This window comes from Panicum virgatum, chromosome 6N (genome assembly GCF_016808335.1).
Source record: "Panicum virgatum strain AP13 chromosome 6N, P.virgatum_v5, whole genome shotgun sequence".
In the NCBI taxonomy this organism is placed as follows: domain Eukaryota; kingdom Viridiplantae; phylum Streptophyta; class Magnoliopsida; order Poales; family Poaceae; genus Panicum; species Panicum virgatum.
This window is the reverse complement of record NC_053150.1, coordinates 48,828,491-48,853,126: the sequence shown is the minus strand read 5'-3', so window position 1 is coordinate 48,853,126 and position 24,636 is coordinate 48,828,491. Positions and strand designations below refer to the sequence as shown.

At 45.5% G+C, this 24,636-nt stretch overlaps 3 protein-coding genes and 1 pseudogene across 4 annotated transcripts; 1 reads left to right on the top strand and 3 right to left on the bottom strand.

Moving 5' to 3' along the window:
• Nucleotides 1-83: 83 nt before the first annotated feature.
• LOC120679295 (60S ribosomal protein L32-1-like) lies at nucleotides 84-2,041 on the bottom strand. The gene is made up of 3 exons (XM_039960851.1): nucleotides 1,863-2,041; nucleotides 588-769; nucleotides 84-471 (listed from the first exon to the last, which is right to left on the bottom strand). The coding sequence occupies exons 1-3, from the start codon at nucleotides 1,950-1,952 to the stop codon at nucleotides 342-344; spliced, it is 402 nt and encodes a 133-aa protein (XP_039816785.1). The 5' UTR covers nucleotides 1,953-2,041; the 3' UTR covers nucleotides 84-341.
• A 144-nt stretch (nucleotides 2,042-2,185) lies between these two features.
• LOC120679294 (pentatricopeptide repeat-containing protein At5g18390, mitochondrial-like) lies at nucleotides 2,186-3,959 on the top strand. The gene has a single exon (XM_039960849.1). The coding sequence runs from the start codon at nucleotides 2,225-2,227 to the stop codon at nucleotides 3,596-3,598; it is 1,374 nt and encodes a 457-aa protein (XP_039816783.1). The 5' UTR covers nucleotides 2,186-2,224; the 3' UTR covers nucleotides 3,599-3,959.
• A 4,540-nt stretch (nucleotides 3,960-8,499) lies between these two features.
• LOC120679227 lies at nucleotides 8,500-11,739 on the bottom strand (annotated as a pseudogene).
• A 2,265-nt stretch (nucleotides 11,740-14,004) lies between these two features.
• LOC120679195 lies at nucleotides 14,005-23,328 on the bottom strand. 2 transcript variants are annotated; one of them, XR_005677033.1, is made up of 14 exons: nucleotides 23,132-23,328; nucleotides 22,478-22,577; nucleotides 22,202-22,329; nucleotides 21,786-21,975; nucleotides 21,578-21,690; nucleotides 20,236-20,319; nucleotides 20,111-20,159; nucleotides 19,933-20,024; nucleotides 18,326-18,455; nucleotides 18,115-18,191; nucleotides 16,362-18,025; nucleotides 15,493-15,837; nucleotides 14,672-15,412; nucleotides 14,005-14,451 (listed from the first exon to the last, which is right to left on the bottom strand). XR_005677033.1 is itself a non-coding variant. In XM_039960724.1 (13 exons), the coding sequence occupies exons 1-13, from the start codon at nucleotides 23,158-23,160 to the stop codon at nucleotides 14,874-14,876; spliced, it is 3,540 nt and encodes a 1,179-aa protein (XP_039816658.1). In that variant the 5' UTR covers nucleotides 23,161-23,302; the 3' UTR covers nucleotides 14,005-14,873. The 2 variants fall into 2 exon arrangements, 1 of the variants encoding a protein (XP_039816658.1); XM_039960724.1 differs by having other exon boundaries at nucleotides 14,005-15,412; nucleotides 23,132-23,302.
• Between the last annotated feature and the right edge of the window lie 1,308 nt (nucleotides 23,329-24,636).

Genomic DNA, 24,636 nt, shown 5'->3' with positions numbered 1-24,636 from the left:
CGCTTAAACAAAAACTCAAGGCTTCACGCATATCTATACCAGAATCAGAGATGCAATCTAGGCCAGACACTCAAGAACCAGAATTTAGCAACCGATTTACCAGATGTTAACGACTTGAGAACTCAGGTCTTTAAAGCACAGGTTTCCCATACCAAGCTTGATAACAGAACAGAACAGGTTTGAAGTATAAATATTGCTGCAGAACATTCAAAACTGTATGTCCTATGCTGAGCTCACTGAATTACAGGGTGTCCATACACCAGTGCAACGTCGAAATTATGCATTCAAACAGAGCTGCTTCCTACAAGCAAATTAACCCAGGCTGCAATCTTCATAGCATACTACTCGTCCTCCTGGCTGCGAAGCCTGGCAAGCTTGTTTGTGACCACAATGTCAAGCTGCGCAGCACGCTCCACAATCTCCTTGCGCTTATGGGTAGATACATTGTGGGCAATTTCAGCACAGTATGTCCTGTTCACAAGAAATGAAGATTTAAGAATTGGAATCAAACATGAGCACTGTTGGCACGAAAAGTCAGCTTGAAAATGTACAGTCCTCAAGATCACATTACAGTGAAAACACATTACCTGTTGTGCATCATAAGCAACTCCAGATCAGAGACATTGTGGACTACAAACTTCTTGAACTTGTTGGGAAGGTAGTGCCTGGTCTTCTTGTCAGAACCATAACCAATGTTGGGCATCAAGGTGCATCCCTTGAACTTCCTCCTAACACGGGAGTCAATACCCTTTGGCCTGCGCCAGCTTGGCTACAATGTCGACAAGCAAAAATTAGTTATTTTAAGCATGAATCAGCGTAACAGGAAAAATCAGATGACATTGAAATACAATGCTAAAAGTAAGCAGGCTTGCTTTCTGTTTAAACTTGTGACAAACAGTGCAATGCAAAGGACGCAGGTGTTGGGAATAAAACTAACTTGTTTGGACAAAACAGGGAACTAGGCAGATATATTGAACATTAACAGCTAAATGGATATTCAATCATGGAGATAAAGATTGGAATCATATATTGTAGTAATGAATGGAAGTATCAGTAAGAATTAACCGACCACACAAAACTGGATTGTATCCCTAGAAAGTTACATTTTTACACTAAATGTGAAATATAGTGCCACAAAGTTTATAGTAACAAAATGCAACCACAAAGTCACTTCTGACAGAAAAATAACTTGTTAGTTGTTTCCCAGAAACAGAAAGGATCAGCCATAATGATGTTATCACTAGAAAACAAAGGTTTCCTTAAGTGAGCATTGGGTTAAAATGTAGGGAGAAGTCTAGGCAAGCATTCATGCTTTGAATGAAGCCCACGCCTTTTAATCCAACCCAATTCATGAAACCATGAATCAATTGCTGTAGAAGAGGTTGCGAGAGCCACATTGCTATACTTATGCAAGGGCTAGGGCCCTCTTCCTTTACCCCAATGTTCACTTAAGAAACATGTTTTCTAACTCAGACCTTTTACTAAGCCATCATATCCTTTCAGAAACAACTAGCGTCATTGCTTGGACCAGTGTCATAGCTACTGTCTAATCAAAAAGACCTTGTCATAGCAATAATATAGGAGTGAACCACTAGCATCATTGCTGTCGATCAGTGCTTATTCTGGATCATGATAGAATTAAATTTAGAACATAACCATAACGCCTTCCCTCCTAAGACAAGTCTAAGGAACACCGTTCCTACATTTCATACCCTAAAACTACTCACCGAAGCAAAAGCCCGACTAAGTTACTCGAGCGGCACATGAAAATAGCAATCAAGAACTCAAGATTCAGATAGATACGGTCTGCAGCGAAAGCTACGGGTTTCATTTCAACATTCACAAAAAAATACGAGTGTTACCTTGAGGCACTTGTAGCGGTCGAGATGGGGTCTCTTGAACTGCTTGACCCGCTTCTTCACAATCTTCTGCGTCAGCAGGGGCACCGCCATCTCGGAAAATCGCAAACCCTAACCCTACGACGAAGCCGATGCGAAGAACAAGAACGGCGCGACGGCGGCCGGGACACAAATCTGAAGCCCCCATTATATACCCACCCCAAACCCTAGACCGTGGGCTCTTATGGGCCATACGACTGTAGCTACAGGCCCATTAGAAAGGCAGGCCGCTTCGTCGCTCCTATTTCGGCCCATCTAAATGGACTGCAGTCCGACCGAAGTGCCCTCGGCTCCCCGCACCGTTCGCCCTGCCGCAGAGGCGAGCCATGGCGTCCGCCGCCGCCGTCGTGAGCCGGCTCGTGACCAGATTCCGCTGGCTCTCCACGCTCCCGGAGTTCCCGCCGGCCACGGCGGGTGCTCCGCAGCCGCAGCACCCGACCTCGAAGGACGCCTACTTCGCGGCGGTGCACCACCTCTCCACCATCGTGCGGCGCGACTTCTACCTGGAGCGCACCCTGAACCGCCTCCGCCTCCCGTCCCCGTTCCCTCCCGACCTCGCGCTCCGCGTCATCCGCGCCGCCGCCCCCGCCGCGCCGCTCCACGCCTCGCGCTTCCTCGCCTGGCTCCGCGCCAAGCCGTCCTCCGCCGCCTCCGCCGAGCACTTCGACGCGCTGCTCCTCCCGCTCGCGCGCGCTCGACTCTTCCCCCACCTATGGTCCCTCGCCTCCGACATGCGCGGCCTCGGCATCCCCCTCTCGCCGACCACGTTCTCCGCCGTCATCTCCTCATACGGCCACTCCCGCCTCCCCGACCAGGCCGTCGAGGTGTTCAACCGCCTCCCCCGATTTGGCTGCCCCCAGACCACCGAGGTCTACAACGCCCTTCTCGACGCGCTCTGCGCCAACGGCAACTTCGCCGGTGCCTACAAGCTACTCCGGAGGATGGCGCGCAAGGGCGTGGCCCCCGACCGCGTCACGTTCAGCACCCTCGTCGACTCCTGGTGCGCGGCGGGCAAGCTTCAGGAGGCGCAGGCGTTCCTCGACGACATGGCGAGCCGCGGGTTCCGCCCACCAGTGCGCGGCCGTGATCTCCTCGTCGACGGGCTCGTCCGTGCTGGGCGCCTGGAGGAGGCCAAGGCGTTCGCCCTCCGCATGACCAAGGAGGGCGTCCTCCCCGATGTTGCAACATTCAACTCCCTTGCTGAGGCGCTTTGCAATGCTGGAGATGTGGATTTCGCCGTAGCTCTTCTTGCTGATGCTTCCAGTCGAGGGTTGTGTCCAGACATCTCAACGTACAAGGTGATGCTGCCAGCTGTGGCCAAGGTTGGCCGAATTGAAGAGGCATTCCGGTTGTTCTATGCGGCTGTCGAGGATGGTCATCGGCCATTCCCAAGCCTTTATGCAGCGATCGTTAAGGCGCTTTGTAAGGCAGGGCGCTTCGCAGATGCTTTTGCTTTCTTTGGTGATATGAAGATGAAAGGGCACCCACCAAATCGGCCTGTGTATGTGATGCTTGTCAAAATGTGTGTGAGGGGTGGTCGGTTCGTGGAGGCTGCAAACTACCTTGTTGAGATGAGTGAGGCTGGGTTCACACCCCGGGCACCGACCTTTAATGTCGTAGTTGATGGGCTTCGGCATTGTGGGAAGCACGATCTCGCCCGGAGATTGGAGCAGCTTGAGATGTCCCTGAAGGGAAATTAAATGGATCATGGGTGAGGAGCTAGATGCAGTTCTCTCTTCCAGTTGGGGCCTTACAGTTGTGTGCTTTTGCTGCTAGATTTTCAGGTATAAACGGTACTTATATTTCTCCATATAAATTTATCTCTTGCCCTAAGCTAGTAATCTACTGTTTTATTATGTCTAATAATGCTTTATAAGTTTTCAAGGGTCAACGATAGGCTTTACAGATTGGTTTATTTTTAATTATTAAGGGAACACCTGATCAACGATATAAATAGTGTTTAGTTTAAAGTTGTGCGTTGGAACTTATCAGGATTAACAGATGTAGATACAGTAAGTTCGATCAGTGATTGTGCTAAGTGGATTTATGTATTGTTGATAATCCCCGTTGATGCTCAATAATGTGGAATGAATGCTAATAATATATGATCAAATACCAACTTTAAAGGCAAGTTGCCTTTATTGTTTAATATAATAGCTCAATGTTTGTGTTTCAACCCCTGATGCATTTGTACCTATAAGCTATTCTGATGCTCGACAATAGGTCTCGAAAAAATAAGATGTTTTGTCATCTAGAATTTTGTTTCTCCTGGAAATCCTGCTTTCTTCAAGACCTATGATGATACCATTTCTGATATTGGAATCATATTATACACTAAAATAAGAGAAGACGAACTGAAAATGAGGTGGCAATTCTTAATTCTTTCTTAGCAGCAGTTAGATGTTTGGGTGGATTAGATTTAATATTGACTTTTTTTTACTACCAAGACTTCAAAGAAAATCACCATCTAAGTTCCTTCAGAGCACGTGCCGGATGGCGACGGAGCGATGCCAGCGCCCACCTCCCCGCGGTGCTGCATGCTGCAGCACGGCTTGTGCAAGACCAGGTGATGGCGCCATCGATCGAAGCGGCGCTCCAAGCGACGCCATCGAGGGTCGCCGCTGCCCTGCTTCGTGAAGAGAGGGACGGCTGCGCTGCGCGTGCCTGCGCCGCCACGTCGTCATAGCTAGATCAGCCACTGTAGCAGAATTGGGCTGGGCCTGATGTTGGTTACTGTAGCTCGAGTACTGTAGCATGCCGGGTTCTGTAGCGTCTCACCACTGTTCACCCGCGGGAATTGTCCCATACCGAAAACCGATTGAGAGCCAGACCAATTTAAATACCGAGTCACGGGAAGCTAATTAATTCCGGATCGATCCTTTTTGCGTGAAGCGAGGACGAAAGCGCAAGAGGATTAATTAGTAGGTGTGATTTACTCAACTTGAAGAGTAGATCTTAGCCGTTATCCCGGGCCGGGTCGTTACTCTGGTATCAGAGCCGACTCTCGCGGTTTCACGCCACATACGGGCAGAAGTGCGCGGGCATGAGCACGGGCGCGTGGGGGCGCAGATGCCAAGGCATGTGGACGGGCGCGTGCGAGGCACGGACGTCGCACAGGGACCGTTGGCACTGGACGCACGGACGACGTCGCACAGGGACCGTTGGCACTGGACGCACGGACGTGGCACATGGGACCGTTAGCACTAGACGTATGGGACGTGGCCAAGAGAGGAGATCCTGGTATTTAGGTTGGTCTGGTACTCGACGGGGACGTCGAGTCCTAAGGGGGATGATTGTAACAGCCCAAGGGAACAGTGTTGGGCCGGTACTGTGGCAGACGGGGGTACTGTAGCCGAATTGGGCCGGGCCTGATGTCGGGCCTGATGCCGGTTACTGTAGCATGTCGGGTACTGTAGCGTCGCAACACTATTCACCCCGCGGGAATTGTCCCATACTGAAAACCGATTGAGAGCCAGACCAATTTAAATACCGAGTCACGGGAAGCTAATTAATTCCGGATCGATTCTTTTTGCGCGAAGCGAGGACGAAAGCGCAAGAGGATTAATTAGTAGGTGTGGTTTACTCAACTTGAAGAGTAGATCTTAGCCGTTATCCCGGGCCGGGTCGTTACATCCTCGCAGTCGAGTTCCTCGCGCGCGCTTCTTGTTTTCGTCTACGGCGGGGGTGAAGTATAAGGAGGGAGCCGTGGATGCATCGGATCTTGCTGGTCGATCAGCTTTATAGAACTGTGGTGATACATGTACATGAGGTCCCCATGTACATACATGTCCAGGAAAGTACTATTGTGTAGGATACATGTCACACTTGGTTTGTGAAGGAAACCGAATGCATTCTCATATGTGCGCCAGGATCAGTTTACACACATACGATAGACAATAAAGCGAATATCATAACAATGTCATAACGAAAGAGAGTATTAAAGACTTTATTACATGACCGAATGTCTTAGTCTCAAACGAATAAATAGCGTCTCAAAGTAACAGTGGAATCCTCAAGCACATGCAGTCGACAGGGAGACATACGCCTAGTAATCTTCGAAGTCTTTTGGATACTCCGGGCAATTGTTATCTTGGTCTGAACAGTGTTATGCAAGGGTGAGTATATTTATGGTTGGTACTCAACAAGTGGCAAGAAAACATCTATATATTACATGCAAGGCTGAATCAAAAAAATAGCTGACATGGTTTAACTGCGATAAGCACTTTTAATTGATCAAGTTTTATTAGCAAGTATTAACTAGATGTATGTTTATACCATTAACCCATAAATAAGCATATGAAGTAACCATCATTAACATCATGAATAAAGCATCGATTTAGATCATCTTCAAGTTTAATTATCATGTGAGGGTCCAAGCCGCTCTTGACAGTGAGCACGGCTAACTGGTTAGTTTTAACTCTGCAGAGGTTGTACACTTTTCCCACAATTCGTGTAAAAGTTCCGAAGAGCTTTGAACCCAACCATGCATATGTTGATCAGACACAATACCACACTTCCGAGATATGGTTGCATAGGGACGCTACGAGGCATTTACAAAGACTCCCTAACCAATGACAATCCGCTAATGTTTCAAGTCAAAGCAGAGCACAACCCTCCCTAATGGTCAGCTCCTTAGTAAAGGCCGCTACCCTAAGAGGATTGGACTATACCCCATCGATGCAGCCCCTCTTGCCCTTTCGGTAAGACTGTCACAAACTAGAGTTTCTAATTAATCAGCCAAGACCAGAGCCATGTAGTATTATGGTTGTACTGTTTTCCTGGATGGTTCTCCATGTTCCAATTAAATCATATGATCTTGATTAACAACATTAACCATAGAACATGAAGTAACATGTGCAGCATGTGTATCCAGTATCTCTAACCATGATCTATGTATAAGCAACTAGCAATACTACACATCATAAATAAAGTACCCAGGTTGATCAAGGCATGGATAAAACAAACTAGGTAAAGTCCTTACTGGGTTCCCATCATATTATAGACACATGCATGCAATAAAGTAAATGTGAATAAATTGTGAATTAATTGGGACAAAAATATGATCAAGGCGCCACTTGCCTTCCTGGAACTGCTACTGCTGATCAGCGTCTTCAAAGTCTTGCCCTTGCTGACCCTCAAACAGCGCGTCATCTATGCATCACACGAGCACATACAAGCAAGCACATGCAATAAATAAGAAAAAGTACACCAAACAATATAAAACAGTACAAAAGAGGGTATAAAACTATTCTACACGTTGCAAAGATCGCGTGAATGCAAGATTCGTCGAAAACGGATTTAAAACAATGAAGTTATAGCTAAAACAAGGCTCTAAGAGCTTATTTGTGAAAAACAGAAAGAAACCGAGGACCTAAACATAATTTTGTATAAAAACTCAGGGGCTAGGGTGTAAAAAGAACTCCTAGGACGGCGGGTTAGATTTTAGAAAAGCGTAGGGGTGAAAACATAAAAGAAAGGGCTGTTTTGTAATTATTTTCCTACTGACTTGGACCGCGGGTTAATTTTATAAAACTTCAGGGGCTCTTTTGCAAATACGCCAGGGTTGACCGGTACTTTGGGTTTTGACCTGGGATTGGATCGAATCTGGATCGTAGATCTCGGATCGGACGGCTAGGGTTCGTTGGGGCGGGGCGGGCGGCAGCGCTAACGCCGGCGGCGGGGCTGTGCGGCGGCGGGCTCGCCGGGGTTGGCCAACTTGGCCAACCGGGCGGTGTTTTGGCTCGGGATCGAGTCGGGGAGCGAGAGCGCGAACTCGTTTAGGGGTTTTGGACGGAACGCAGAGGCGGCGAAGACCTAGCGCGGCGGCGAGAGGCGGCGAGAGCGGGAAAACGAGAGAGAGAGAGGGGGGAGGGGCTGAGGAGACTCGTAACCTTCCGGCGAAACTACGGCGGTGGTCGAGTTCGTCGGGGAAGCGGCGGAACGGCGGCGCGGCTCGGAGCTCCGAGCTCCCAACAATGGCGACGGCGGCGCAGGCTAGGGTTTCGCAAAAGCGAAAGGCGGCGGCTGGGGTTTGATGCGGGACTAGGGGTGCGAGGCGGCGCTTAAATAGGGCGGGGTAGGCCACCTTGGCGTGCGGGCCCGGGGCACGGAACGGGCGGCGGTCGGACTCGAGCTCGAGTCCGAGCGCGGGGAAGGGGACGCCCCTGATGGGCAGGCCCCAGGTGGCGGTGAGTGAAGGCGGGAGGGGGGGGGGGCGAGAAGGGCTGGGCCGGGAGAAAGAAAGAAAGAAGCGGGCCGGCGAGGTGATTTTGGGCCGCGGGAAAGAAGGAAAGGAGGAAATGGGCCGCTGCGGGAAAAAGAGAAAGAAAAGAGAGATGGGCCGGAGAAGAAAGTTGGGCTGAAAGAGAGAAGGGAGAAGAAAAGGGTTTTCCTTTTTCTTAAAACTGATTCAAACGTATTCAAATTAAATTCGAATTCAAGGATTCAAATTTGAACTGAGCAACAAACAATAAAAGATGCAAAGCGGCATGAATGCTCACAACCTATTTTCCTTATATTTATTTTAAGGCTAGATATATTATTTAATTCCTGATAAATGCTCTAAAATGCAAGATAAAACTAATAAAATCTTATCGGCCTATAACAAAATCAATTAAATTAATTTGGGTTCCTGATTTGAAATTTAGGGTGTTACAATACATGTCCATGAAAGTAGGGCAGCTCATCCCCCAAAGTAGTAAGAGGAAACAAACAGCACTTCACACAAAATCAGGCTTAAATCTGTTTGCTTCACATTTCTGGACATGTATTTGCTCAATTATTGTATTTCTCTGAGATATGGTGCATCATTATTTTTCTCAATTCCTACAATTGATTCTCTGAACCATGTTGCGATGTTACTATGGATATAGGTCTATTTTGGATCCAAACTGACGCCCATGGGTCGTGGGATTCAAATTCCACATGGATTCGACCTATTTGGAGAGATTTACAACTTCAGCACGGCTTCTTGGATGTACATTAACTGATTCCACATCTCAGCCGATCTCGCTTGACTCTTGTAATTTGCACAGTGGCCCAGTAAGCAACAGCGTTGTTTTCCTTCTAATGTTTGCCTTTCCTTCTTTTTACCCTTTGCCTGCAACAGAGATGATTGTGTATTGGAATTGGAAGCGTTAAATAGATTTCCCATATGAATAGACAGATAGAAAATAAAAAAGAAAAGAAAAGAAAAATGCTGCGCACAGAAGCGATAAAAGACATCATAGACCAGGAAACAAAAAGGAATTCAATAGTAGTAGATTAAACTTCATATTCCAATTCCTAAGCAAATGACTGTTACTATGTGCAATCTAGTGGTAGTATTAGTGTTAGGCAGTAGGATTTGGGCGAGGAGAGAGAACCTCAGGAGAAGGGTCACTGTAATAGCGCATACATGGGGAGTTAGGGACAGAAGGGTTACAGGGTTTAGGGCTTGGTAATTGGAATGTATGAGTGGATCTGTGCTTAAGTGTGAAATACAGGGGTGCCCAAATGTCAAATTTCATGAGTTACTGGGCAAAATGGTATATGTTGTGGTGGAAGCCTGGAAAGCTGGAACAACAATGTCCCTTTGCCAGACTAGCAGGACCTCTTGCACAGATTATCACAGGCAATGAAAGAAAAATACATACCATACCAGTAGGTAATTAGGCAAGTAACCCAAATTTATATCCCTGCCAAACAATAGGAAAGCATATAAAGCCAAACATTAACACGTGCACATTTTAAAGGCAAGTAAAACTCAAGGATTTGGATCAAAATCATTGGTTACCAAACAGGCTCCAAGTGTGATCAAAACGATGTTACATGTGCAAATGACAAGTAACTTTCAACTGATAGCAACCTTTTTCTTGAACACACATAGCTAATACGCTCTGTTCGTTTGGCTTGTCAGCCAACCAACCAGCAGTACTGTTCTCTCATACTAAATCGGCACCAGTCACCAGCTACCAGCCAGTCAGCAGTATTGTTCTCTCATAACAAATCAACACCAGCCACTAGCCACAACCAAGCATAACTAATCAAGAAGGGAAAAGGCACCATCTTAAATAAGTATATCAACATTTAATGGATTGGGTGGAAATTAGGAATTTGAAAATTGAATTGGTGTAGGAAACAGCGATTGTAAACAACACTGCAATTAACATACTGAAAATCCTGGAATCTCTTCAGATCTAGGCAGATTTTGCAGGTTGGAAGTGATGGAGCACAACTGGGGAAATTGAATAACAGTTGTTTGCAGGATTAACAAGCCCAACCTAGTTTAATATGTATTGGTACTAAAACAAAGGATGGTGGAGTAGGAGTGTAGGACTAGCCTCTTGCTCTTTAAACTTCACCAAACCAAGCCTTTCACATTCCTTCCAAATACTAGCCCACTGTTCCTACAAGTCCGTAATGCAGAATTGATTAGCAAGCCCAAAGGAAATTGATATTATGGGAGACAGTGTAGGCAAAAAAAAAGGTAAATACCATCGATTACGAATGCAACAATTGAAGATAAGGTTGATGAGGCTACAAGGACCCGGTGCAGGACCATAAATGCCGCAGTTATCAGTTGCCGGCGACCAGGTGCCACTAATGAGGTGGTACTGCACAAGACTGTGTTATGTTGGTTCAAAGCAGATGACATTGTCACCCATAGGGGTAGGCAGCGCTTTAGAGGCGACACTCAAGCTCCTTTCTGAGATAAACAATGTATTGCCTCCGATGCTTTTCATTGGGACACATTTTTGCAGGACAAGATCAGCGAGCTTGTAAACTACAATTTGCGACATGTAGAAATATTTGTGGCCAATCAGTAGGATCTCTGAGTCACACTCTACCATATAGATAGGCGTAATGAGGTTTCCTTTAGGAACTGTGGCAATCAACTTTGGCGGGTGTAGCACACAACCTGAGTCCACCCCATCCCTCACAGGTGGATCAATCTGGAAAACCTGGATAGCGCCTTGTAATATGACTTTTTGCATCAAGTACAGGTTGCCACGGGATGACACAGGTGGACGAGATCCTAGCTGGTACTTCCAGCTTGACAGAGTCCATTGCCGGTCCAGGGTGGTAGCAAAGGCTACATGGTGTACCTCATGAAGTGCAAGCATGACGGTGATAGCTTCGGAGCTGAAGGAAGCAGAAGCAGAGACGATCCCTGCAAGCCTTCTGATCCTCTGTGGCACGGGGCAGTTATAAAGCATCGGGGCGAGCTGCGGGAGGAGGTTCGCCAGTGGTGGGAGCTCGGCGACGTCGCCGGTGAAAGGGTGGAGGAGGCGGACGACGCTGTCCTCCTCCCGCAGCAGGAGGAGGAGGCCGTCAACCGAATCGATGGCGCAGTTGTCGCTGAAGAGCGGGATCTGGGCGCGGACCATGGTCCCCGTGTCGAGGTTGAGGAAGCGGATGTACCCGCGCAGGGCGGGGTGGCCGGGGTGAAGGCCGTGGCCCTCGGGAAGCATCATCCAGCGGCGCGGGTGGAAGCGCGGGTCGGACGCCCAGCGATCGGCGACGGGGGCGCCGTCGGCCCCCGGCGCCGGAGGTGGCATCTTGACCGCCGCCCTGACGTGCCAACCCGATTGGCAACGGGCGCGACCTTTCCGGCCCCGACGCGCCGCAGATGAGCGGCGGGGGCAGTGGAGGGACGGAGACGGCGGGATCTCGCGGGGGTGGGGCAGGAGAGTTGGCGGCGGTGGCGGAGGGGATCGAGAATCGGCGGGATGGGGAAAGCGGAGGGGAATTGATATGTGGATCGGCGGGAGGCGGGAGCTGAGATGGGATGGGCGAATCGCTGGCTCAGTGCCTCAGTTTCAGTTCGCGTCAGCGATTCGGCGTCACGGCCTCACGGGCTGACTCGCGGCCGTCGGGGTCCCGGAATGGGAATTTGTGATTTTTTTTTCCCTGTGCAGCATACGTGACATTGACCTCATATTTCTTCGTGTCGTACTGTGTCCGTCCAATATGCCTCTTTTAACTTTTCAAGTGTTCACAAGAGGCTTGAGAAAACCATTGTTTTTCTTGATTGGAGTCTATTAATATGCCTTTCTTGTGAAATGGAAACACATCTGAAGGTCATTCCTATTACCAACTAACATTGTCATATTACCTTGTCTCAGTGGGGTATTCATATTCATTTCGATTGTCCCATGCCAGGCCTAGCAGGGAAGAATGTGCTATAAGCTAACTGAATGACAAGTTATCAACTCCCTTTAATTCTTTTTTTTTTGAAAGTTAACTCCCTTCAATTCTGGAAGACCAGGCGACGGCGCCATCAATCGGAGCGGCGCTCCAAGCGACGCCATCGAGGGTCGTCGCCGGCGTCTTGTTTGCGTCGACGGCGGGGGGGGGGGGGGGGGGGGGGTGAAGTATAAGGATGGAGCCGTGGGTGCATCTGATCGTGCTGGCCGATCAGCTTTAATTTAGAGCTGTGACGATACATATACGTGGGATCCCCATGGACGTACATGTGCAAGAAAGTATTGAGTACTCCTTCTATCTAAAAAACAAATCATTCTAGAAATTCTATGATAAATTAACAAAAGAGTATAATGATCATATTTGCTCTTATTTACTTCTCATATTTGGCACTAATTGATTCTGGTATGCATATGTATTTTCTAAATAGGGTAAGATGATTTATTTTTTGGAATAAATTTCAAATCGTAGAATGACTTGTTTTTTGAAACGGATGGAGTAGGATACTAGCGACAAGAAGCTAAAATATGGATTCAATTTACGTTTTCATCAAGGTTATGCTAGTTGTGAAATAACAACATCACAATACAGCTATGAGATGAGATCACAAGGACACGATATAGTATGCAGATAGCAGATTACGGCTTTCTTGTTACACGGCTTAAAAAAACCTTATTCCTCTCCCTTGATAGATAGACAGGGTGGGATTGGATGAGTGGCTTAGGGCCCAGCCAGTTGCACGATGCAGCCCACGAATTATTGGATTCTTGCATAGGCCCGTAAGCATGGCGTCGCTAGTGCAAAAGTGCTCTCCCAGCCTGCATCGTTCGAGCGTAGCCAACTAGTGCAGCCTGGCTTGCACTTGGGCTAGCCACTCGAGTGGGCTCCCGCAGCTCCGTCCGCTTCCCACTAGTGCAGGGAATAAAACCGGGAGCGAGCGCTAGGGTTACCGCGCCGCCATCCAGACTCCTCCACTCGGTCCATCACTCGGGCCGCCATCCAGGCTCCTCCGCTCTCCTCATTCACACGCCGCTCGTCGCTCTTCGCCACCCTTCGCGGTCAGCTCCGTCCGGGCGCTCCTCCCCCCAGCAAAGTAGGTTGTTGATCTCCGTCCGCGACACCTCTCCCCTGCCCACCTATACGCTTCCTTCTTTGCATATTTCCTGTCTTGTTCATGCATGCTTTCATTTCTTTCTTGCCTTGCTTGGGCTATATTTTAGATTTGATTTCGGATCTGCTTGTATTGATTGTTTGTATCCCGCTTTTTAATTGTTCTCCCCTCAGATCTACCCGTTGTGCACTTTATATGCATGCCTTTGATTGGTAAATTTTGTTTATCTTACGGATCTGTTGACTATACTTTTGCAAATGGTCTATGATGTGGATGCAAGCTGTTGCACTGGGTGGCGCTTCTACGGATGTCACAGCTGTGCTATTATTATTGAATCATTGATCTTTGCTGCACAATGTCACCACCGATTGAGTGGCTCAATGCTCACACCCAAGCCAAAACTATCAACCAATCAATCCGAGATTGCATACCACAATGCAGGCCAGCTCCGAGTGCAGCCATCCAAACACAATCTAAGATGGGCCAGATCTCTCTGTGCAGACAACCAAACATATCTACAAAGGCTAGCAAAAGCCTGAATGGACCTAACCATGCATACATCTAGACCTGGTATGGGCTAGCCCAACAAATCAATCACGCCCATAGATACATACTCCTACGCAGCAAGATCATGAACTACCGACCCCCCACACCCCCCCCCCCCCCAACCGGATCCGCTGACTTTAAGTCAGCAGGACACTGGCTGACGTGTGGGCCACGCTCACGTGGAGCCCACACGTCAGCGGCCCGAGTCCCGCTGACTTAAGTCAGACTTTGTGCAACCACTGCCAAGTTACAGACACCGTATCATAATTACAAATATTACTATATCAACGCATTACGCATCATCATCTACAACGTCATCCATTCCAGCCTGCCTGCCTGTAGGCCACAGACTCGAGGAGGGGCCCCTCAAAGATGCAGATTCATTCTTGCCAAGCCATGCAACCTTTCTGCTTGGCAAATTGCACTTGAGAGGAGAAAAAGGATAACTTTTCTGCCCTGTCTATTTGAACTGTGGACCCCAAACACGATTTGCACAATTACAGCAAAAAAATTAAAAATAAAACGGGGGTAGCAGTTCTGATTTGGTGTTTCAAGCATCGAAATATATACAGCACACTGCATATGCTCTTATGACCCTAGCATCTCAAACTCTTTCCCATGGACCACATGCGCAGAGATCTCTATCTACTTCGCCTTCAGTTGCTTTGCTCATCTCAGCGCATCTTTCGCATATTATAAAATAGAAGGAACCTGATAATCAAGCGACAAAGCAAACAGTCAGCTTTTAACTTGTTTGTGAACCAACCGCGTAGAGCAGCTGCTTTCAATAACCACACAACACGTAAGTAATGTGGAACAACAACTCATAATGTTTTCCTGACAAGAACTAGTCAATGCTGCACCAAGGACAGGGTAATAACAAACAGCTGCATATAATACCACCATCTGAATACCACAGCAGCATGCATACCTGGTAATTTCAAAGGGCTGGACCAAAGCTCAGGTTCATGTTGCTCAATTAAAATCCCAATGAAAACTCATGTTCCAGCTCATAAGCACAACAAGCAGTACCCGCATCAGACAGACTATGCACCGGGCAACCAGTTCCACAACTCCACAAAAGCCCCACGGAAGAACATGTCGAGTCAAAATTGCATCTGCCATGAGACAAATCACATTCTGAAGGCTCTGTTATAAATATCATTTGAGCCCAGCATGTGCAAGTTGTTCGCTTCACTTGGATATAGCATCCTTGACATGTCTGACAAAGGGGTGTTACTCCCTTGTCTCAAATCACTCCATCCATCCCATTGACCATTTATAAGCTGTGAGTTTCCAGGTTGTTGCGGCCTCTGCGAGTAAGGTGATACGGCACCATGATTCTGCGCCAAAAATCTGGAAGCCAGGTGATTATCATTCATAGGGTTAAAGGCATCCTGCGTATGGTCTGTGAATCTCATGTTCTGATGAGATGGCACATTCGGTTGCATAGATAACTGAAACATAAGGTCATTATTCGATGTTTGCAACTGTGCTGGGAAAGTAGGGGTATTATTAATCTCCAGCCCTGAATCCCCAATTCCGGGCAATCGCCCTTTGCCCACAGCCAATATAGCAGGATCATTAAATTCAACATCACTTGTGTGTCTGCGAAACAGAGCTCGATAATGATTACTGTTGCTGCCCAAAACATTATCCTGGAGAAGAGTTTCTGCCAAGCACCACAAAAAAGTATGATAAAACAAACTTGTTTTTGGAGAAGCCAAAAGAAAACTGAGACAGTAAACAAACCTGAGTATTTTGAGCCATACACCTGATTAGACCGACCCTGTGATGCAAATCCAGAAGAAAATGCAGAAGGGAATCTAGAAGGGGAGTTAGGCCCATCCTGAGATGGAAACCCCGAAGAAAATGGAGAAGCCAATCTAGGTGGGGGCTTAGACACTTCCTGAGATGAAATTCCAGAACGGAATCTAGGAGGGGGGATAGACCCATCATGAGATGAAATTCCAGAAGAAAACCCGGGAGGTGGATTAATACCATCTTGGGATGGAAATCCAGAAGAAAATCCAGGAGGGGGGACTCTTGCTGCTGCTGAAAATCCTGGAGGTGCAGATATTTTAGACCATGATGTACCTGAAAAAGCAAATACTTCATAAGCACAAAAACTTAACGGTGAAAACATCAAAATCACAGAATTACCACCAATATATATAAACAATCAATTTGCGTGAGTTAGATTTTTTTTTACCAATGCTCAATGGAAAAAGCGCAACACACAAAACAAGATCATTCACTTACAGGACACAATATTTTGATCCGTCTATCAGCCGACCTGGCTTACGAATTTATGTCAACTATCAAGGAATTCCTAAGGTTTTGGACTGAATGGGAATTGCAATTCTTTCTACCTCTCAAGGTATAATGACAGATCAATAGGCTCGACTAAACAGAATTGAGGGAGAAATCTTATGTTATATATGGTAATGATCCCACCTATAGTAATAGTACCTGAATTTGAAAATAAAAATTGGAGGAAAAAATATGACAGAAAACAAAATAGGAGAGAGAAAAAAAACGAGAGAAGCAAAAGTAACTTTTGAAGGTTTAGTTACGGAAGCCCTACCCTACCCAACAGAATGCGAAAAGGTGGTACTCACCAGTAGTTGCCATTTCTGACACAGCAAGAGAATTGCTACTGGAAAAATCATTCTCTACGGATTGGAATGCAAGGCCATTCTGGTACTTATTTCCTTGGGAAATTTGGGATGGCAAACCAAAATTCTGCTCATTACCAGAGTTTCTGATAGATGATTCCAAGAAGTTTCCTTGGTTATCCTGTCTAGCAAACGAAAACCTTGACTCTTTGCTGCCAGATCCTGATCTCCATGAAGGCATTGTGAAAGGAACATCATTATTTTCAGATTCGCTAAGCATCCTAACAAAATTGTTAGCAGTTGAATATGAATCATCCCACGGATTAAACTCAGATGACAACATATCAGAAATTATCCTGCTCTCATCTTTATTTACACTTACAGTCCTGTCAAAAATTCCTACACTATCAGTTCTTACTGAACCCATTGGTTCAGACTGATGACTTCCCATTCCAGGATGTCCACTTAACAAGGAATAAGTGTTATTGATTGAAGAAAATCCAGTCTGCATCTGTGAAGAATTTCTAGTGCCAATCATCAATGCAGGATTAGTTTCTGTATCCTTCCACAACGAAGTATCAAATGTATTAGGAAAACGGGCAAATGACGAATATGATGGTTGGGCTGAACCATCCATCAACCTACTATTAAGTGTCTCAGTGATAATTGAAGAATTTACTATATCATTTAAAGGAGTCGCACTACAGCTTTGCAGCTCTGAACTCCAATCAAGATGACTGTCCACATTATATCGACAAGAAAGAACAGTGTCCTTATTTTCTGAAGGTAGAGACCCATCAAGCTTCAGATGAGATTGGTCTTTGTCAAAATTCTGACCCATGGGAACCACAACAGATGTGCATAGCATTGCATCTGATTCATGATTTCCTACCACACTATGAATCTCTTGTTTGCCATCTAATGTTACTGAAGACATCTGAACAGATAGATTCTCAATGCCAGCGTCCTGGGTTCTATTATCCTCCAGTATTTTCTCACCGACTTCATAACTAGATAGATTCTCAATGCCAGCATCCCAGGTTCTATTATCCTCCAGTATTTTCTCATGGACTGCATTACTAGATTGGCAGTTAACAGCATTTGAAGTAGGGCTTTTAGGAGCAATATCGGTAATTGAGCAGTCACTGTCACAAGTCTTTAAATCTGATTTCGATATTGCTAGACTTGATACAAAGTCTGGAGGAGTTTTATTGGTAATGTTCACTGTCATGTCTTTCTTAGGTGATATTGGCGAGTTAGACACTAGATGGGTCAACTTTACATTTTCATTTGCAACTTGATCCTCGCTTCCCTTTGTCATCCCATCTGACACTGCAATGTCATCATCGTTCCAAGCTGAAGGTATTGTAGAGAAGTCTATGTCCACTGATGACTCCAATGATGATACAGCTTGCGTTTCCTTTGCAATACCAGGCTTATATGGCTGTAAGGTTTTTGATGTGCTATCTTGTTCCAACAACTGCCATCCTTCAGACATTGTTGGTGCTGCACTTGTATCGTCATTCCATGAAGAAGGTATTTTTGTACTCGAAACTGTTGAAGAACTTGAAAATGAATTATTTTGTGGCTCTGACTTTGTTTTTGTATGAGACTCGGGTAATGTCACCCGAACAGCTGTTGTCCTGGCATTCAAATCACGATGCCCCCTGTGCATAGAGAAGGGGAAAAATCAGTTACACAGTTCTCATTTTCAACATATATCAAAAGATAGCGGAACAGTCTAGAGGTACCATACCATGAGGCAGCTGGTGGAAGCGTGGACCTTCCAGAACTACTATTTGGAGGTGAAAGCCTCGGCTGGTTGGTGGTATTCTGCACACAATAAGGCCAGTTAATGCAGTATGTAGGAGATGGCAACAGTTTAACCTAGACTAAAAAGCAGCATGAAAGTTAACAAAACCACAAGTCTTCCAATGAATTTTGAATTTTCAGCATAAAGAACATACAAGTGTTCCATTCTTGATTGTATGCTTGGCTGATACCACCGCACTGTAAGAGAAATCATCAGCTGGGGGAGGCAATACAGTGCCTGCCCGTCTTTGCGAAACAGCAGATGCCATCTGGGGGACCCTAGTCCTGATAGGAACATAGAAGAGTTAATGGAAAGTATCAATTAAAAATATCATATTGTTTAGCGCACATGCATAAGAGTTTATTAAAGCAGTACTTAATATATTTGTCGGTACCCTATAACAGGGATACCCACTCCTACTGCAACAAAGTAGGAGCACGCGTAGTTATCTTTAACTATGCCCTAAGAGGAGCAGTGGCCGGACCCCTGTGGTCCGGGGTTTTCCTCACCAGACCAACGGCCGGGGCAGCTCCCAGCCCGGAGAGCGGTCCGACGACGCCACGTGCCTCCAAGGGAGGGGCGCTCTATGCCAAAAGGCCAGGGGCCAGACCCCCTCATAGGGGTCCGGGACCTCCTAACACCGTCCGGACCCCTCCCCTCTGGGTAGATGGTCTACTGTGCCACCAGAGAGGTCCGGGAATGCCACGTAGCCCGCCAGCTTAACACAGGCACGGGCGCGAGTCTTCCACGGGAAGGCTCGCCCACCCACCGCATTCAATGCGGTGGAGGCGTGCTCTGACGGCACTGAGCACTGCGGCCTCCGTCAGGGCTCACTGTACATCGCGCATTACCGAGGCGCACAGTGCTCCCACGGAAGCCGCGCGCGCGGTGAAAGCACGCTTCACCGTAATAAATGCGACACGACGGTGCGGCTCTCTTCATCATATCCCCTACGTCACAAGCTACGTGGCCCGCGCAGCTACGCAGCAGGTTACGCCGCGCGCTGTGACCAGGCGCCGTTTCGACAAGACCGGGTAAGGCACGCCGGTCGGAAGATGCCTGCAGACAAGGCGTGGAGATCTCAGAACAAGATCTCGTCGCCTGCAGCGCCTTAATGCCGCCTGTGGCATGTGTCATATACTATATTGTTGGACCCACCTGTCGGGGTCCCAACAACCATGTACGCACTCCCTTGAGATATAAAAGGGATGTGCCCGGTAGAACAGGGCAACTCCAAGCAGTTAGACCATTCCATCCGAACCGTGGAAGAGGAACCCAAGCAATACATTCACAGTGGACGTAGGGTATTACGCTCCGGCGGCCCGAACCACTCTAGATCCTCGGTGTTCATCGTGTTTTTGGGAGAGATCGAGCTGAGCTAGCTTCCCCTCGAGTTCATACTCCCTTAGGGGCAGGGCGGGTGCATTCCGCCACCCGGCTGTGGGTTAGCAAACCACGACAATATTGAACATCCACATTGAAGCGGACATCACGTATTTTTCCAAATCAACTTATACGTAATACCAAAACAGCTTATACATAGTAAGATTTTGCTTCTATTGTTCCAAGGGACTAAATCCTATATCCAAAAGTGGAAACATAAATGGTGGTTTTTATTTTTAAAAAGCAACCACAATGCCAAACAAAGCCACAATACGCGCACAAGTAGTGTAAGCAGAGAAGGAAAGCAGTAGTCAGGACTCAAAGAGTGCTAAGGGTTAAAATAATGAAGGAACATCTGTTAAAATTGCTCAGTACTACCTTGTATATGCTGAGATGATCTCATCTTTAGTAAAACTATCCTCCTGACTGCCTATGTCATGCAAATAGAGGCAATCTGGATTCCCACATGTCTGAAAAAAGCCAAGAAACATTCAGGATGAGATAATTGGGTACAGTACTAGTAGATGAAGCTATTAGAATGAAGCAACAATTGTACCATGTTCCGCAGCCATGCATGGCAATACTTTGTAGTACCAAAGCATGCTCTGTAACAGAAAACAGCCATTTGAGTAACTAAGTTGTGTAAAGCTTCTGGGTGAGAACAAAGTTATAGAACCTCACCTTAACACTTTTCCTTCCAAGACAAAATTGTGTACAGATTGAATACACCGGATGGCCTCTTCTTCTTTGGCATAAGTTATATATCTGTATACATTTGACAGCACATAATTATCGTTTAAGCAAGAGCATTACTTCTGTATCAAATTCTACAAACAAACAAAAAAAACTCCTGAGAGTCACAAATAGATGTTTTGGACATCCCTGAAGTCACCAATACCTTTGACTAAATAACTTCTATTGTAATATTTTTAAAAAGTACAGAAAAATTATAACATTACAGAACTACAATTCCAGGAGAAATATGCTCATGTCATTTTCAAATATTCAATTTAACTAAGTCAAGAGGTATCAATGATAAAATTTAGATACTATGATTGCACGGAACAAAAATGGTCACATATTTGTGACGGGGGATTTATTTGTTGCAACAACATGAAAGAAAATAATACCATGGTTATTAAACATTTTAGGACCATGATTATCTAGACCATAAACAAATAAGAGGGTAAACATAATCTGTGATCTTCAGGGAAAAGATAACTAGTTTATGTAACTGCATGCATGTGTAAGAATAGCACAACCAAAGAGTCAAATCAACGTATCAACAAGGGAAGAACTATGCAAAGGAAAATTGATGAAAAACAGTGTGCATTCTAGACTTCTAGCATAGCCATGTTCTTTCAGAAGAGACCACTCAAATACAGTCCGAGTTAGACTAGTTCCCAGCATGCAAAGTTCAATTATACTTTATACACACAGTAATATCTACAGTAACAATGGAAGGGAACCCTAACGGCTAACTCTGTTCTGATTAATGATATGAGCCCTAAACAAATTCTGATTAATAATAAACAAGGAACTAGTACCACTGGATGATGCAGAAATCAAGCAATGACTCAAAAGACACTTTGCATCTACCCAAAACCCCCAAAATCTCACAGCAATAAAGATAAACATCCCCTTGTGTAGGCACTAGGCAATGAGGATAACAATTTTACTTTCAAGAATGGTTATGTAAATCAAGTGGCCACAGGCAAATCACACTGTTAAGTAGCTCAAATTAACCTTAAAATGACTGCACTGATTCCAAGAGTATGGACATATTGTCATCTTTTTCACCAAATTTGGTGGAAAACCACCACACACAATTGAAGTCTCAATTAACTTGCTTATAATACCAATTCTAAAACTAGTACTACAAATACAAATTCGAATCATGCAATTGCACAAAAAATGGAGGATAAGCATTTAATATATCAAATTGGTTGATCAGTACTGAAATAAAACATAATTAATGTCCCTGCATATGAGCCACATACAGAATGAGGTTCAAGAGACATACACACTAATATTGTTGTTTGCTGAAGCCTGCTGGGAAGGAGGCCCAGTCGGACGGGAAACTGAAACCTTCAAAACTTTCCCGTATTGACCAAAATATTCCCTACGCTCAAGTACCTAAAACAACAAATAATAGTAGTGTTGTATGAGAATTAAAATTTAAAAATAGCAACATCTAGTTGCAAACAATTATATGGTGCATTGGTGCTCACACTCTCATTGCACAAATGTACAGGTAGCCCAATTATGTACACCAAATTCCTCTGGATAACCCTGACACTAGCCAGATGCTTCTTAGCTTCTACGGTAGATGTTGTTGCTGCTGCCGCTGCAGGTGCTGCTGCCTTCGGCTTAACCTTCTGGGTCTTGTGTTTCTTCTCTGCATTTTTCTCTGGTACCATCCTGTTTCCATGAAAACAAACATAAGTTGAGCTTGTTATTATAAAATACATCTTTCACAATGGGTCAGGTCGACTAAAAGCTGAAAGGATTGATTTTTATGTGGTTCCCGTGATAAAAGGGTAATCCCAGATGTTGTACTGTGTCGAAGTAAAACACAAATTGATGCTGAGAACAGAGGCACTAGGAGGGTGAAAGAAAGCATGATTGCTGAAAGTTTGTGATGGACCTCTCACAAGTGGCAGCCATCTTGACAATCCTGTCCTTGTCGTAGCGAGTGCGACATGCAGGGCAGCGGCCCTCTGTCTCCTCCTTTTCAGCCATGTCTATGATGTGGTGCCAGCACCAGACGCAGATCTGCAGAGTTGCGCACATAGACAATTAATTGAGTAAATGGCAGTTTCTTGCTTGAGGTTGTAGACAAGGTAGTGGCTGCCGCTGAGGCATTGGACAATAAATAAGTATAGACTGATTGATAGGATAATGAGATTATTGATATACATACATCATAGCCGCATTTGCATGGCTTCAGCTGCTGGTCAGTGATGTCCATCTCCTCAGCACAGAGCGGGCAGGTATGGTCTCCATCGTCACTCATTGTAGTCCTAATGGATGAGAAGACACCCAGACCAGAACAGATAAGACTCGTATTGCACACAATCATTAAGCTATTGTATCAGAAACCCCAAATATCTGACCACACGAGAAATACATCAGAGATTGAAGTGTCCTTGAACACTGTGCAATTCCTAACAAATCAGTCATCAAACCTAAATTTATCGACTAACACTAGAAACACATCGGGAGAGGGGTAAAAAATCCAATCCTAGCACTGAATTTCTCTCCGGCTACCATTCTGTCAAGCAGCCCCTTATGGACCCGTTTTGACTCTTGAACCGATCGATCTGGCACGTCTTCTTCAACCTCTCGTTCTCCTCCTCTTTGCGAACGCGCCCCTTCTGTGGGCATGCTGCTCTACACCTGGCAACCTGACGCGCTACTCGGCCCCTCCCGCCATTAATCAGAACTCGAGCTCGAAGAGGCGGCGCGCAAAATAAATGGCTCTTCGGAACCAGAAGGGCTACCCTATTCGAGATCCGCTCTTCAATCTAACAGCGAGAACGAGAATTTGCAACAGAAGAGAGAAAGGATTGTATGCCTGCGTTGATTTTGCATGTGGTGATCCATCTACCAATCTGATTCCGACTCCAATCGAGGCCGGCAGGTAGCGGAAGGGAAGTTGCCGGGGGAGAGCGAAGGGGGCACGGGGCGGCGATGAGGAAAGAAGGGTTCGCTGGGGGTGTTGAGGCCAGTCAAAACGGCCTCCCTCGAGAAGGGGCGGTGCGGGACAAGGATGGAAATAGAAACAAACAGACCGCTAAATAATTCCTTGAAAAAAATTTGCGGTGGAGGGTAAAACCGGTCGTTTTAATTTCGCCTAATTATATAGCAAGCTAGCAATATTTAATGAGATTTTCTTTTGCAAAAGAGATTGGTCCCAAAGAAATAGTTAGAGAGAAGAGAGGAACAGGTAGAGATAAGATTGATGAGAAACTCGATTCATACATCCAATATACGTAGGAAGAAAATATCTAGAAAAAAAGTAAATATAGCTAAACCTAGTATGATTGTAAGAAATTATTAGTCGTCCAAATTAGATCTATCTGTTATTAAACGTGTTTGCAAGTTCTAACAAATCAGCCATTTGCCATCCAACTTAAATTGTCGCCAGAAACGTAAATAATTATTGGTCCAGGTAGATTTCATAAGATGAATTCCTCCATTTGCCATCCAACTTAAATTGTCCCCAGAAGCATAAAGAATTATTGGTCCAAGGTAGATTTCATTAGATGAATTCCTTTTTTTCTTTAAAGCGCGCAGGAGCACTGGAGAGTCATGTAAGATTTTAAACGCCCATAGTGATCGGATTCAACATAGACGAGGCTGCTCGAGTAGTCTCGGAATACGCTACACTAGAGCACTCATACCATACATGCACACATGCCTTAGCACCTGGTGTGGAGCGCTAACGGTTTTAGCTACGGCTCGATCCTCTACTAATTGTAATCATGTAGATAGGCGATGAAATTCTAATGGAATTATTACCGGTTGAGTCTAAAAGGATAAGTGATCGGTAATGAGCCTGATTGTTTACTACCAATTTATACTATACCAAAATTGAGATATGCCGATAAGATTTGGCAATCAGTTTGTCTGTGTCTAAAAATTGGTCGCTTTGACCAAATCATAGTAAATTATTATAAACTTCTTAAACTTTACATAAGAGAAAAGAGTTAGTTGGCACTAAATCAATGAATACCTAAAATTTGTGCCAACAATTTGTCATGATCTAATTTTGGCAAAATAATATATTAGCTTGCTTTCATTTTAGCATGCCAAATAATGGTAGCAAACCAATCAGGTTCAATATAGAGAATGGTATAATGGTATCTCCTTGAACAAGGTATCGCCGTTGACCACACTTTCGGATTTTCGCTATACCTGAGAATTTGAAATCGTCGAGAGAGCACATCTGGAAATCCAAACTTGTTAATTCTAAGATCAATCTCAATTCACAGTGTTATAATATATTTATAGAAATGATTTTTTTACATCATATAATTTTTTTATCTTTTTATTTTTTTGCTATATCAGCAAAATTAA